The 16,457-nt window shown below is 39.1% G+C and overlaps 1 protein-coding gene across 1 annotated transcript; it reads left to right on the plus strand.

Annotated features, from left to right (window-relative positions):
- The first annotated feature begins 2,060 nt into the window (after positions 1 to 2,060).
- LOC137645454 (flagellar attachment zone protein 1-like) lies at positions 2,061 to 16,089 on the plus strand. Its single transcript, XM_068378259.1, has 2 exons — positions 2,061 to 2,146; positions 13,014 to 16,089. Exons 1-2 carry the CDS (start codon positions 2,061 to 2,063, stop codon positions 16,087 to 16,089), a joined length of 3,162 nt encoding a protein of 1,053 aa, XP_068234360.1.
- The last annotated feature ends 368 nt before the right edge of the window (positions 16,090 to 16,457 follow it).

A 16,457-nucleotide genomic window follows, 5' to 3' on the forward strand; every position in this document is an offset into this window, starting at 1 on the left:
CCACAATGTGACATAGGCAGTGGAGTTTGGTGGAGGAGGATGCAGACAAGCAATTCAGCAGGGACGACCAACGAGTCGCCATACATCATTTCAGCTGTTGAGACAGCCACTATATCCTTAGGACTGATTCTTAATCCAAGGTGGACATAGGGAAGCTGAGTAAACCAATTGGAGTCATTGCAGTGGGACATCAAAGCTGCTTTGAGGGTGCGATGAAAGTGTTCAACCATTCCATTGGCTCTAGGGTTGTAAGCAGTTGTCTGATGTAGGTTGATGTACAGAAGATTCGCTAATGATATCCACAATTGAGAGGTGAAAGGACACCAAACCTCGCTATCCACTCTGAGAGTAAGGCAACTGTTGGTTTGCACGGGGATGGCTTCAGTCCAACGGTTGGAACAGTCAATGGCAGAAAACAGGTAACGTTGTTCCTGTGGTTTGGGTAGGGGGCCTACTACGTGACATGAATGTGAGCAAAACTAAGCTGAGGTTAAGGAAAGGTACCCACTCCTGTATCTGTGTGTTGATGTACTTTTGAAATTTAGCATGAAGTACACGCGTGGGCCCAATCCTTAGTATCCTTAATAATGCCATGCCAAATGAACTTCATCTTCAATAGCTGTGCAGTAGACAGGCTCAAGGGATGTGAGAGGTAATGGATTGAATCAAACACCTGTCACCGCATGGGAGTAGGTATCCACTTTAGTGGCCTATCAGTACTGACATCACAGTGGAGGCTGGCAATGGAATTGTCAAGGGCAACGTCTTCCCAATGTAGGTATATGCAGGATGTCCTACAGGCTTGATGCACTGGATATTTTCGTTGGGCTAATGCCAAGACGTTGTAATGCAATCGCAGGTGAATGGCGGCCAATGTGATTCTTGACAGGGCATTGGCAACAGGATTCATTTTCCCATGGACGTGTTGAAGGGTGCAGTTATATTCAGCCATGGTAGAAAGGTGTCAGCATTGACAGGCAGACCAGGCATCGGACTGTCAAGTGAAGGAGTAAACCAAAGGCATGTGGTCTGTGCGAATGACGAAGGGCGTACCTTCTAAGAAGTGGCAAAAGTGATGGACAGCCAAATGCACCACCAGCAATTCATGGTTGAAGGTAGAGTAGCCAGATTCCGCCTTGGGCAAATTTTTACTGTAAAAGGCCAATGGGCAGGGTAAGCTATTGACCACCTGCTTGAGGACTGCACCTATAGCAAGGTCAATGGCATCGGTGAAGAGGAGAGGGGCATGTGGTACAGGAAATGTGAGAGCAGCAACAGTTGTTAGGGCATTCGTTGTGTTGTAGAAGGCCACTTCCTGAAGAGAAGCCTTCTTTAGGTCTTTTAGTTTGCTCTTGAGGAAGGTATAAATTTGTGGCAAGAGTGGCGGCGAGGGCTGGTAAGGGATGATAATTTATCATGCCCAAGAATTCTTGCAGTGCTTTGATAGTCGAGGACGTGGGGACATTCTGAACAGCTGATGCCTTCTGAGGGAGGGGTGGACATCTTCAGGAGTGATGTGGGACCTTAAGAACGATACTTTGTTGGCATCAAAGGTACACTTCTTGTAACAGACTACAAGGCCATTCTGTTGTAGATGGTCGAGAATGATGCATAGGTGACCTAGGTGTTCCTATTTGGAGGAAGAGAACACAAGTACGACATCTACATAAAATACGCAGAAGGGTAGATCCCTAAGATACCATCCATGAGGCATTGACAAGTGGCCCCAGTATTATGAAGGCCAAAACATGAGTAATTGGATGTGCATGTGACGTAGGGGTTGGTGATTTACACTGTTTAGGTTATAATATTAAAGAAGCGACAAGCTATATTTCAGTCATTTCGCACAATACTTTGATTCCTTTTCAACTAGATACCATATTACCGCGGCAGGAGGTCGAGAGGGGAGAATACTTTCGCTTTGGGCCATTAGGAGGTAACGTCGGCAATGTTGTAGAGGAGGTAGTGATTCGGTTCTGTCTGCATGTTCAGACGCCAGTAATTCCCACAAGAGCACAGAGAGCCATTTTTCTTCAGGACAATGTGTAGGGGTGATAACCATGGGCTTGGCAGCTGCTAAATGTGCTGCCAAACAATCTGGAGCCAGACGCCTGAATTTGGCAAACCCCATCATCTTGATATGCAGGTAAGTATCGTGCTTGGCTGAAATCTAGTGCATTTGGCAAAGTTCTGGTTGGAAGACTTTTGAGTACGATGTGAGGAGGTGGGCGTAGGCCTCCGTGGGTGTGCTTATGTGGAGTTCGAGGTCGGAGGGGGTAGGTCAAAGAGGTGTGGATGAGCAAGAGTTTGCGTTGGTTAAACATCGTTGTGCCACTTCAACCAGGAGGTGGAAATAGGTGAGGAAGCTGTACCGATTATTGGCAATGGTATGTCAGCAACGAGAAACTTTCATTGATATTTGCTGTTCCCAAACAATAGTGTGAATGTCTCGTACCCATGGGTGGGGATCTTGATTCCATTGGCAGCTACATGGTTGACGTCAGCAGGTTTAGAATGACTGTGTTGTGTCCTTTAGAGTGATATTGGTAGAAGGGAACGGCAAGCACCAGCATTCACCAAAAAAGTATATATCATTACCTGCATCATGTAAAAAGAAAAGATTAGTGACAGGGGAGGCCACTACCACAAGCTATGGCCTTCTTATAAGTTTTTTGGCCACTGACAACCACCCTGACGGAAATGGTAGTAGCATAACTGCAGCCGATAGGCGTCAGTGACTGTAGAGGTCGTTGGTTGAGGCGTGAGGCTGATAAGGGTCTTAACAGAAAGACGGGCTGGACATGACTGGTTTAATCAAACGACATTTCAAGCTTATATACATATGGGTGAGAATAACAACGACATGAAAACTTTAACAATTTGAAACATTCAATGGTCAGCCTAAAGAGGTTTTTCTATTATCAGTTAGCGAGAGAGAGAGAGAGAGAGAGAGAGAGACCAATCGCTTTACAATGTACGACCGTGTATAAAATACACGTGCATTACTTTACGATAGAAGGAAACTCGTTAGAAATAATATAAGGGAATCGTGCCGAGCAATGTACGAATTAGTTAAAGACCTTTGTAGAATTCCTTAGGCTCCTCGCTGCACTTGCTTTATATGCTTCTACTTTAATTCCGTTCTTGCTTCCTTTCTTCCTTGATGCACTTGATCCTTGAATGGCCTCACAGGCCCCAGCGCCATGTTATATAGCCCAAATCTATAAAGCCTTTGAAAAGGAATAGAACTTTAGCATTTGCAAAGCAATTCTGCAACTATCAAACAAAAATGTGTAGACGTAGTAGATTTTGAGTGTAGCGTGAAGGGCTTTGGGTCACACGAGACCCGAAAAGATAAGGCAGTGAGAGTGTGTGACCGTTCTAGAGAGTTTCTCTCTCTCTCTCTCTCTCTCTCTCTCTCTCTCTCTCTCTCTCTCTCTCTCCTATATTTGCTATAATCAATCTTTTACCTGCAAAGTGAATAGATGCAATTAAAGAAAATTATAAACGGAATAATTCGTGGTGAGGTTCAAACAGATCTGTGCTCAGCTGGGCGTTAGAATTAATACTTCCTTTGTAGTTTCAGATATTACGCAATTGAATTAACCCAGATGAGTTTGATCTACGCAATTTCTAAAAATGTTATTTTGGGGAGAAACTGTTCAGGCTCAGAGGCGTTGAGAATACAAGAATCCGTGAGGTCTTTTGGCATTATGAAACAGAAGTGGAGGAGGTGTGAGGGGTTGGTTTGGAGCTATGGATTGCACACATACCATCAGCAGGGCTGTTCGATGGAGCCTTAGTAACACTATAAATACCAAACCAATGGTCCATCTTGAATTAACAAGGAAATTGCAAATATGCTCTCCATAACGAATTTATTATTGATGGCGTGTCTGTTTTGTTGAAGGTTTTATATTGCCTGTGATCCAGAGCTTTTATATTATATTATTATTATTATTATTATTATTATTATTATTATTATTATTATTATTATTACTACTACTAGCAAAGCTTCAACCCTACCTGGAAAAGAAGAATATTGTAATCCCAATAGATTCAACGGGGAAAATAGCCCAGTGGGGAAAGGAAATGAGGAAATAAGTAATCTATATGAGAAGTAATAAATGAAGAATTTAAAATATCTAAAGATCAGTAACAACATTAAAATAGATGTCATATATAAACTATTAAGAGAGACTTATGTCAATCTGTTCAACATATTTAGAGAATTAATTATTTATAATGTTATTAGAATATTACTCTTTCAAAAAAGTTAGTAATAATAAATTAGAAATCTCATTGCTTCTTTCACTTACTTTAAAGCCTCGTGTTGTTTAGTAGCACAATCTCGAGCGCTATAAAGATATTTTATTTCCGCTTCATCTTCCACCATAACCTGCTCTTCTCCTTTCTTCCTCCTCTTGTACACATTGTGTCGTCTTACTTCTTCCCTTCCAGACAAGGCTGACCCCTTCTTTTCGCAGGCCAGAAATCTATGGTCCATTTGCATTCTCCCCTTCGTCACAAGCAAGTATTCCTCCCTTCCTGCGTCCATTGTCTCTCGACACTTGTCAATTATATCACTTTGCTTTGTTAATCTCATTTGTCTCTTTATGCTCTTGTTATCTGCAACGCGTTTTGCTTTATTTTGGTATCTCTTCTTTCCTGCAATTTTGCCACTGCACGATGGATGCTACCTATTCTGCCGTTTATTGTAGTCCCCTTCTCGTTTCCTTAGAAGAAGAAGCGAGAAGAAGGAATAACTCTCTTTAAGGATAGAAAGGATGTCTGGCATAGATCCGGAATCCCTTAGCATTCAGCTACTGAATCCCTCTCGCTTCCCTCCAACGTCGTTTCGAAATACATTAGATAGCTCAAAATCCCCTCGAAAAATATTCCGGTTTCTCGAATAGATTTAATTTGACTAAATTCTACCAATACAAAAGGTTTGAGTTTGTTTTCTACTTTAGCCTTTGTTTTTTTGTGATTATGTCGATTATTTTCTAGTAGGAAGTAGGTTGGCCAGGGCACCAGTCACCCATTCAGATACTACCACTAGAGAGATATGGGATCCTTCTCTCTGGTTACGGTTCACTTTCCCTTTGCCTACACATACACCGAATAGTCTGGCCTATTCTTTACAGATTCTCCTCTGTCCTTGTATACCTGAGAACACTGAGATTACCAAACAATTTTTCTTCACCCAAGGGCTGAACCTCTGCACTGTAATTGTTCAGTGGCATCTTTCCTCTTGGTAAGAGTAGAAGAGACTCTTCAGCTATGGCAAGCAGCTCTTCTAGGAGAAAGACACTCCATTATCAAATCATTGTTCTCTAATGTCGGGCAGTGCCATAACCTCTATACCATGGTCTGCCACTGTCTTTGGTTACAGTTTTGTTGCTTGAGGGTACACTTGGGCACACTATTCTTTTTAATTTCTCTTCATCTTTTTTGTTAAAAGTTTTCTATAGTTTATATTGGAAATATTTATTTTAATGTTGTTAATGTTCTTTATTTTTCTTTTCCTCACTGGGCTGTTTTCCCTTTCAGGCCCCTGGGCTTATAGCATATTGTTTTTTCCAACTAGGGTTGTAGCTTAGCAAGTAATAATAATAATAATAATAATAATAATAATAATAATAATAATGATAATAATAATAATAATAATAGAAATATTGATTTTGCTCAGCTGCTTTATAAATCCCCTTTGGAGTAATTTACTTAACTTTCCCAATATTCAGCGAAATTTTGGTTTTTGTTCATATTATTCATTTCTTCGCTAGACAAAAAGCTTCCAATTTGATATTTGCAGTTGAACGCCCCCCCCCCCCACAAATTTAATTAGGCCCTCACATTTACATTTTAGGCATCTATCTAAAAGCTGCCCGAATACCTTTATACAATTTATTGCATTATTTATAAATTAACCAAATATCTGAGCCCTGATCATGAGCCAATGCTTTAATGATTAAATAATTTAAGTAATGGATAGCCAGCTCATATACCCCCCTCTCTCTCTCTCTCTCTCTCTCTCTCTCTCTCTCTCTCTCTCTCTCTCTCTCTCTCTCGCTCTCTCTCTCTCTCTCTCTCTCTGAAAGTTGAGAGAGAGAGAGAGAGAGAGAGAGAGAGAGAGAGAGAGAGAGAGAGAGAGAGAGAGAGAGAGAGAGCTTTTACTTTCAAAACAGACTTGAATTCACACATTCATTGAGGTAAAAGTAAACAACGTTGTGTCCGAACATCACGTGGAGAGGTGACCGCTAATGAATGGTAAGTAGTAACGTGTATATGTTGACGATCTGTAGAAGTATCATTGGGTCCAGTCATGTTGTGGCAGGATGTTGCAAAACAACCCCCACCCCCCTTGAATCACTCTAAACAGACCAATGTCTCCTCAATACAACCTTTCCCCTTACGTTATCAGCAGCGGGACTCTTGAACAAAAGGACAAAAACAAAACAAAACATAACCTTAAAACTATATATTTCTTATTAACTATAACAATCACTTAAAAATATTCAAATAACCAAAATAATGTCATACACGAAACCTTAATACTAAAGACAGACAAACAAATCACCAAACCTAAATCTTCAAAAACAAAATATTCAGTAAATATATGTGTGACTACGGACACCGTCGCCAATACTCAAAATAACCCTCACAAACCCGACACCGACACCGTTCACAAACAGTACAAAAAACACAACTAAAATAATAATCACAGTATGTGGACACCGTTGTCCATACAAGGCCCCAGAGACCTTCACAGCCCACTGCCACAACTTATTGGGAAACGGTAGTACCCAGAGTCCAACTGCCACACTCCCTTCCTCTATCGGGATTAATTAATCATAGTCATCATCATCATCATCATCACAATCTAATTCATCAGTGGTCCAGACGGAAAATCCTTCATACGGGCGGGGTCATTATGGCATCAATATCAATAAAATCGTTAAGAGCAATTAAATCATCATAATCGCAGTCCAGGTCGTCAACAAAATAAATCTGAGGAATCGTATCAAGTTCTGTTACAGGCCAAGTCGTCAACAATCAAGTAAACACTCGAGGAAACTCTCTCCCAAAGGAGGAATTACGGCCTGAAAAATGAATAAAAAATACTTACAAACACTCCTAGCTAACTAAACTATCGCACTATAATCAAAGATGAATAATAAATTGTTCCTATCATTCACAATCACGACAAGCAAAGATAAATAAAACTGTACTTACTCAGAAAATCAATAATCACTTCCTCGCTGGTAATAAAAATAATAAATCCAGCGTTCACACAACTGACGGTTACAGCAGTCAAATCAAAATAAGCATTCACCCAAGACATTCACCACTGTTGTAACCTAACTAAAAACATAAACAATCTCATTTAAACCAACAGTCTTTCTCACCACAAACGATCGATACACTAACTACTTTCGCTCGCTAACACAATCCCCCCCCCTCTCTCTCTCTCTCTCTCTCTCTCTCTCTCTCTCTCTCTCTCTCTCTCTCTCTCTCTCTCTCTCTCTGGATTTGGCAAAAGAAAAAAAGAAAAATAAAACAAAAATTAATCCTCCACATTCCTCCCCCCTTACTTTGCCAAATCCGTCTCACACAAAACTTACAATATTTTTTTTCATAACCCAGTCGCAGTCGGGAACAGGACCTCTGCTCCCAGTAAGTGGTCCTCCATATACTCTCTCATTCACTTCTTCCTTATCACAATCATTCGCTACATTAACACCATTCCTACCTAAATCCCTATCATCTAATATATCATGTACAATCCCATCTACCTCACTATCATCTGGCCCTAAAATCTCACTTATTTCCGTCAGCAATTCATCCATTTCATCAAAACCATTTTCTACTTTAATAAAAGATTCATTCATACTACTTATTATTCTCCTATCTCTCACTCTCGCATTCGTCATACTTTCTTTTACATCATCTAATGAAAAACCACACACACTATAGGTATCATTCATACTCAGCCATGATTCATCTGTATTAATACATTTATCTTCCACACTCACTTGTACATTTACACTCTTGTCCTACTTATTACTATTCCCACTTTTACTAATAAAATTTCCCCTTCTTTCATCCTTACTTAAAGCTCTCATATTCTTCCTTTTCATATATTCTACTAACACCAACTGTTTACCTTCTAGACCTAATTCCTCATACATACTAGGTTCACACTTGTTCCTTTTCAACCATTTACTCATCCCATTCTCTTGGATATACTCAGGTACCTCCTTCCATTTACGCAACTGGTTGTGGTGTGCCCTAACTCTTTCCACACTACCATCCACACACAACTTGCCCAAAACATAACTTAATCCACTCGAACCAACTTCTAACACCTCATATGGACCTTCAAACTTATCACGCACCTTATTTACATTCATTCTACCCTTTTCAATTACTTCTTTAATCACTCTCTCACCAACTTTAAAGCTTTCAAACCTCTCATTTGCTTTCCTCCACACATCTCTATCATCCTCCGACACACCCAACCTCGGTCTTACTATCTTTTCAAAATTTAACACAAACTTACATGGAGACATACCCGTACTCTTATGCACTGTTGCATTATAAGCCCACAACGCTCTACCAACATACAAATCCCAATCATTATCACATGTACTCATCATTCGCAAAATTTCAGTCAATGTTCTTACAGTCCGTTCAGCTAACCCATTTGCACTTGGCATATAAGGAGTCGAATACACATGTCCAATACCCCATTCTCTTAACATCTGCTCAAACTCCCATCTAACAAACTCAGGGCCATTATCACTTAACATTCTCACAGGCTTACACACACACATCGGCAACATGACTTGACCAACCATTCTTGCAACAGTCTCACTCCGTTTATCCTTGATGGGTATTGCATAGGTAAATTTACTCATGTGATCAACCATAACAATCATTCCCACATGTCTTCTCGCAGTCACAGGCAACGAAACACAATCAATCACAAACATCTCAAATGGTTCTTTCATACGTAATCTCAAAACAGGCGGATTAGCATGCACTCTGATACTTCCCTTTCTGGCAATCTTCACACGTAGTCGCTACATCCTTACATATCTGACTCAACCCAGGTGTAAACAATCTCTCACGCATGCATTCCCATAATTTATTCTTACCCATATGCCCATATCTGTCATGCACTAACATACACATACTTACAGCTGCATGCATCGGAAACACAGGAACATATATATCTTCATCCATTCCTTTATGTAGAAAATAAACAATATTCTTACACACAATAAGTCTCTTACTAACTCTCTTATACACCTCTAAATCAGACGGCCATTCTTCTACCTCAATATTATTCAACATACATTCACGTAACCTTTTAATTTCCACACATTCATCTTGCATTTCTTCCACCTCCTCTTTAGTTAATAGATCATCCTCACTCCTCGTAATATCAACCATGCCGACAAAATTCGCCATAAATATACTATGATCTTCTATCACAACTACTAAATATTTAGATAGATATGTACACACACACACACATTCATCCCCCCTCTCATCAAGGTATGACTACTCCTCTCTCTCTCTCTCTCTCTCTCTCTCTCTCTCTCTCTCTCTCTCTCTCTCTCTCTCTCTCTCTCTCTCTCTCTCTCTATATATATATATATATATATATATATATATATATATATATATATATATATATATATATATATATATATATATATACTATAAAGAGAGACATGTCAGTGATAGATTGATTGATTTTGAGTTTTCTGGCATCCTAACATCGAAGGTCATTGCCGCCGACATTATTTGTTAAAAAAGAATAAGATGAAATTCAATGTAAAACCATAAAAGCAATGTCCAACTTCTTCTATCAACATTTTTTTTTTCTTTTTGTGTGGGGTAAACACGGTTGCCTTTTTTTGAAGGACTTTGCTTTGGCTAAGACCGTACTTCCGATTAGCTGCCCTGCCTGATATTCCTTTAGACCCTGGTAGCGTATGTTCATGTATTGTGCCAGTCACCAGCGTCCTTCCTCCCAGTAGCGAGGAGTCCTGGCGCGGTTAGGTCAACAGTTTGAGACGTGTGAGGTGTCTGTTCTGTCTTTAGGTGTTAGTCTGTAACACATTTGCAAACCTATCTCACTGGTTACGGCTCCTTTAATCTTTGCCAACACATACACAGAATAGTTAGGCCTATTCTTTACACATTCTGCTCTTTCTTCATACACTTGAAATTACCAAAAAATTCTTATTCTCTCAAGAGGTTAACTACTGCACTGTAATTGTTCATCGGCTACTTTTTTCTTGGTAAACGTAGAAGAGACTCTTTAGCCATGGTAAGCAGCTCTTCTTGGAGAAGGTCACTCCCAAATCAAACCATTGTTCTCTAGTCTTGGGTAGTGCCATAGCCTCAGTACCATGGTCTTCCATTGTCTTGGGTTAGAGATCTCTTGCTTGAGGGTACACTCTGGCACACCATTCTATCTTATTTCGCTTTCTCTTGTGGAAAAGCAATATGCTATAACCCCAAGGGCTTCACAACCCTAGTTGGAAAAGCAAGATGCTGTAAGCCCAAGGGCTCCACAACCCTAGTTGGAAAAGCAAGATGCTGTAAGCCCAAGGGCTCCACAACCCTAGTTGGAAAAGCAAGATGCTATAAGTCCAAGGGCTCCACAACTTTAGTTGGAAAAGCAAGATGCTATAAGTCCAAGGGCTTCACAACCCTAGTTGGAAAAGCAAGATGCTGTAACCCCAAGGCCTCCACAACTTTAGTTGGAAAAGCAAGATGCTGTAAGCCCAAGGGCTCCACAACCCTAGTTGGAAAAGCAAGATGCTATAAGCCCAAGGCCTCCACAACTTTAGTTGGAAAAGCAAGATGCTGTAAGCCCAAGGCCTCCACAACTTTAGTTGGAAAAGGAAGATGCTTTAAGTCCAAGGGCTCCACAACTTTAGTTGGAAAAGCAAGTTGCTATAACCCCAAGGGCTCCACAACCCTAGTTGGAAAAGCAAGGTGCTATAAGCCCAAGGGCTCTACAACCCTAGTTGGAAAAGCAAGATGCTATAAGCCCAAGAGCTCCACAACCCTAGTTGGAAAAGCAAGATGCTGTAAGCCCAAGGGCTCCAAAACTTTAGTTTGAAAAGCAAGATGCTATAAGCCCAAGGGCTACACAACCCTAGTTGGAAAAGCAAGATGCTGTAAGCCTAAGGGCTCCACAACCCTAGTTGGAAAAGCAAGATGCTATAAGCCCAAGGGTACCAACAAGGAAAAATAGCCCACCGAGGAAAGGAAATAGGGAAATAAATAAATGATGAGAACAAATTAGCAATAAATCATTCTAAAAACAGTAACAACGTCAAAACATATATGTCATATATAAACTATAAAAAGACTTAATGTCAGCCTGTTCAACCTAAAAACATTTGCTGCAGCTTCGGATATTATCAGGCAATAGAGGGACTTCATACATGTTACGTTAGAAACTTGGCGTTACCAAGGAGATTCTCCAGCCAGGGAACTGGTTTTTTGAAGGAGTAGCCGAGGTAATTATAGCTCTGTAGGAAACCGGGTCCTTGTAGGAATCAGCGATCCTTTGGAAACTTGTCCCTGTTCGGTTTGTTTCGATTTCTTATACAGCCGGCGTCATCAGATTTGAATAAAGACATCAATTTTGATGTCTTTGAAATTATATATTATACAGAGTTCTTTATTGCACAATAAATCTATTCTATAGAAAGGTGTTTGCTGAGGATGTCTTAAGATTATATTATTTACATTACCAAAATAGAGTTCTATATTGTACACTAAACGTATTTTATAGAAAGGTGTTTACTGAAAAACAAAGGGTAATTGTTTACAACACCACGCTCTTATTTACTCCAAAATAATGCAATCCTGCAGTTCTCATCTTCTTGTACAGTAATTAGGTGGTTATTTAAATTCTGGGAAAGCAATAATTAGCAAAATATGTTGAGGAAGGGGGAAGGGGTTATGAAAAGAAAATAGCTCGGTTTCCTTACCAAACGACTTCGAACTGACATTGTCAACATAGTCAAGCAAACGAAATTCGTGATGCCAGCGTACATTTGATGTACTGTACATTCAAAATATACTTAATAAAAAATTGAGTGATTACTCAAAAGTGTCACTATTTGTAAATTGCTTATTTTATGGACACTTTTGAGTAATTAATCCAGAAAAAGAAATATGGAAATGAATAGTTAATAGATATTATTATTATTTTTTTTTTATTAATTAATTATTTTTTTATTTTTTATTTTTTATTATTTATTTATTTTTTATTCTTTATCATTCATTTTTCATTATTTATTATTCTTTATTCTTGATTCTTTATTTAACACCGTCTTCTGAGAGGTGAAGAGAGAAATGTAGGGGAAATCTACCCATAGAGATGGCGATTCAAAAATGGCTGCAGGAATTTGAAAGTCTCCGGAGGCCTCCGGACTCCTATATTACACCGAAAATTATTATTATTATTACTATTATTATTATTATTATTATTATTATTATTATTATTATTATTATTATTATTATTATTATTATTATTATTATTATTATTTAACATCGTCTTCTGAAAGGTGAAGAGAGAAACGTACGGAAATCTACCTATAGAGATGGCGATTCAAAAATGCCTGCAGGAATTTGAAAGTCTCCGAGGGCTCTAGGCTCCTCTATTGCTTCGAAGATTATTATTATTATTATTATTATTATTATTATTATTATTATTATTATTATTATTATTATTATTATTATTATTATTATTATTATTATTATTATTATTTTTATTATTTTTGTTTATTATTTAACACCGTATTCTGAATGGAGAGGAGAGAAATATAGGGGAAGTCTGCCCATAGAGTTGGCGATTCTAAAATGTCTGCAGGAATATGAAAGTCTACAGAAAGATCGTTTTGCGGAAAACCCCATTTCTTCAAAATAATGCTAATTCAGGTCACTGGATCTGTATCATTGAATATGGCTTTCAGATTGAACGCAGCGATTTCAATGTTTAAGGATATCATCGGAAACAAAGTAGGATTTGTCTGGCCTCAAAATGCAGGATCGGCCCTTCAGGAGCAGACTCTTGCATGCGAGGATATGACGGTAAAACTTCAGGGACAGCTGCAAACTCTTCAGGAGTCGGTGGTTTTCAAATGGTTTTCGTGGCTACTCCCAGAGGCACCGCGCTTTGAAAACTGCCGTGCAGTCGCCTCTCAGGATGGATTCCTCGGCAGGTGGCTGCAGCGTTGTCCTTGGATTGGGAGCTGGTGGAAAGCCCGCGAGGAACTACAGCGGTGCGAACTGGGATTGCACCAGATGGAGAGAGAAGTATTAGGATTCAAAGATGAATTGAAATCAACGTGGTTCGTTGGCAAGCTTCTCTCCGGATTCGACTTTGAAGAAAGGAAGGAAGAAGTCCTTTCTTATGGAAACAACTTTTACATCGGAATGGCCGCTGCTTCCGTCATTTTGGGCGGAATTATGCTGGCTAGAAGGAGGATGGCTGGAGAAGGAGGGGACAACAACTCTCTAGAAGAATGTGTTCCAGAAATGGAACATGGATGCAAAGATCTGTTGGACGGAATTGGGCTCAAAATGGAAGACGAGGATCGGACTACTCTCTTGGAAAATCTCATGGCTGAAAATGCCGAGTTACGAAGACAAATTGAAGGAATGGGGAGATTAGTAGAAATAAAGGAAAATCTGCAAAGTGATTGCAACGAAAAAGACCTTCAGTTAGAAGAACTTGAAAAATTGATGGAAAATATCAAGAACGAAAATGAAGTACTGAAGTCAGAAAAAAATCAGAAAAATGAAGAATTTGATGAATTAAAGGCAGGAAAAACTAAATTGGAATGTGAATGCATCGAAAGAGACATTCAGATGGCAGAACTTGAAAAATTGATGGAAAATATCAAGAACGAAAATGAAGTACTGAAGTCAGAAAAAAATCAGAAAAATGAAGAATTTGATGAATTAAAGGCAGGAAAAACTAAATTGGAATGTGAATGCATCGAAAGAGACATTCAGATGGCAGAACTTGAAAAATTGATGGAAAATATCAAGAACGAAAATGAAGTACTGAAGTCAGAAAAAAATCAGAAAAATGAAGAATTTGATGAATTAAAGGCAGGAAAAACTAAATTGGAATGTGAATGCATCGAAAGAGACATTCAGATGGCAGAACTTGAAAAATTGATGGAAAATATCAAGAACGAAAATGAAGTACTGAAGTCAGAAAAAAATCAGAAAAATGAAGAATTTGATGAATTAAAGGCAGGAAAAACTAAATTGGAATGTGAATGCATCGAAAGAGACATTCAGATGGCAGAACTTGAAAAATTGATGGAAAATATCAAGAACGAAAATGAAGTACTGAAGTCAGAAAAAAATCAGAGAAATGAAGAATTTGATGAATTAAAGGCAGGAAAAACTAAATTGGAATGTGAATGCATCGAAAGAGACATTCAGATGGCAGAACTGAAAGCAGTAAGTGAGAAACTTAAAGCTGACATAACACAAGAGTATGAAAAACTGGAATTTATGTGCAAAATTAAAGACCTTGAGGTAATGGAACGAAATATGATTGCAGAGAAGTTTGAAACCGAAAACGAAGAAATTAAAAAGGCGCATATTAAGAACATGGAGCAATTGAATAAACTGAAGAGTGTAGTTTGTGAGCTAAAGGATGTGAAAGAGAAACTAGAAGCTAAATGCGTCGAAAAAGACGTTCAGCTGAAAAAACTGAAGAATTGGCTGGAAAATCTCAGAAATGAAAATGAGAAATTCAAGACCAGTCAAAATGAGAAAACAGAAAACCTAAATAAATTGAAAAGAGAAGTTTTGGGACTGAAGACAGACAAAAATAAATTGAAATCGGAATGCTTTGAAAAAGAAATTCAGCTGGGGAAAATTAAAAAATTGCTGGAAAATCTTCGAAAAGAAAATGCGAAAGTGAAAACCAATCAATATGAGGAAATGGACCAACTCAATAAATGGAAACGTGAAGTTGACCAATTGAAGGAAGAAAGAGAGAAACTTGAAGCTGACAGGACGCAAGAGTATGAAAAACTTGAATTTATGTGCAAAATTAAAGACCTTGAGGTAATGGAACGGAAAATGATTGCGGAGAAGTTTGAAACTGAAAAAGAAGAAATGAAAAAGGCGCATATTAACAACATGGAGCAACTGAATAAACTGGAAAGTGTCGTTTGTGAACTGAAGGCAGAAAACGAGAGGCTGGTAGCTGAGAAGGCCGAAGTTCATAGAGCTGAGAATAATGATGAACATAGGAGGAAAAGCTTATTGATGGCTGGCTTATTTGCGCAGATGAACAACAGGTACAAAGAAGCGGTAGAAATTTTCACCGAAGCCTTGAGTATGGAGACGCACTACGAAGAAGAAACAGCTCTTCTGCATGTCCTTCGGGCTGAAGCAAACTCTGCCACTGAGAAGCCTCCTCATATGGATATTGTTTTGGACTGTTCAATGGCTATCGAGAAAGGTCTGGAAGGATGGAAAGCGTACATGTTACGAGGGAGGCACCTCGTCAAACTTGGCATTTTCGACGCAGCCTTGAAGGACTTCGAAACGGTGAAGGTTAAGAAATCAGAGAAATTTCTAAAAATCATTGAAGATACTAAAGCACTGCAGAAGGAATGGGAAGAAAAGGGTCACTATGAGATTCTGGGTTTGGAACAGACAGCCACAAAGGCAGAAATTATAAGATCCTTCAAGGACCTGTCTATGGCGTTCCACCCAGACAGACATCGGGACAAACCCGCATTCCTACAGGAGGCATTCGAGGAGAAGTACAAAAAGGTGGTCAACGCTAAACTTATTCTAGTGGACGAAGGAAACCGAAGAGATTACGACGAAGAGCTACGCCACGAGAAGAAATACGATCACTGGTATCACCGGTATCGTCAGGAACCAACAAGGCATCAGCCAGGGCAGTGGAACCAACAGCGTTGGCAGTACGACCAAGGACGCCCAAGAAGGCAAGAGGATCGTCAGTACAATCAAGGACCAAGAAGGGATCAACATCAACACTATTATTAAGGATGTCGTAATGTGTAAAGGAACGATCCTTGCAGTTTAGTGCAGTGAACATGAAAAAAAAATGAAAATTAAAAAAAATTAAAAATGAAAAAATTAAAAAATATATATATATAGTGGTAAAATATTTTTAGTGTATGTTGCAGTTGAGTTTTAGTATAGTTTAGTGAATAAGCTTTTAATGTAAGGCCTTCCAGATGCAAATGGAATATTCTGCAAGAAGGATTCAGCAGAGGGAAGTAGTCCCACTTGTTTTTGAATGCACTGTTCCTTGACAAAGATTCACCTGTACTGTTTCTTTGTCAGGTGGACAGATGCAGGAGAAACAAGTCGGACTTCTTTTAGTACGCTGTTTCCCCTTAAGAAGAATC

Source organism: Palaemon carinicauda, chromosome 8 (genome assembly GCF_036898095.1).
Source record: "Palaemon carinicauda isolate YSFRI2023 chromosome 8, ASM3689809v2, whole genome shotgun sequence".
Taxonomy (NCBI): domain Eukaryota; kingdom Metazoa; phylum Arthropoda; class Malacostraca; order Decapoda; family Palaemonidae; genus Palaemon; species Palaemon carinicauda.

Coding starts and splice junctions, on each gene's coding strand:
- LOC137645454 (XM_068378259.1), top strand. CDS start 2,061: ATGGGCTTGGCAGCTGCTAAATGTGCTGCCAAACAATCTGGAGCCAGA. Junction 2,147..13,013: donor CCCATCATCTTGATATGCAG/GTAAGTATCGTG, acceptor TATGGCTTTCAG/ATTGAACGCAGCGATTTCAA.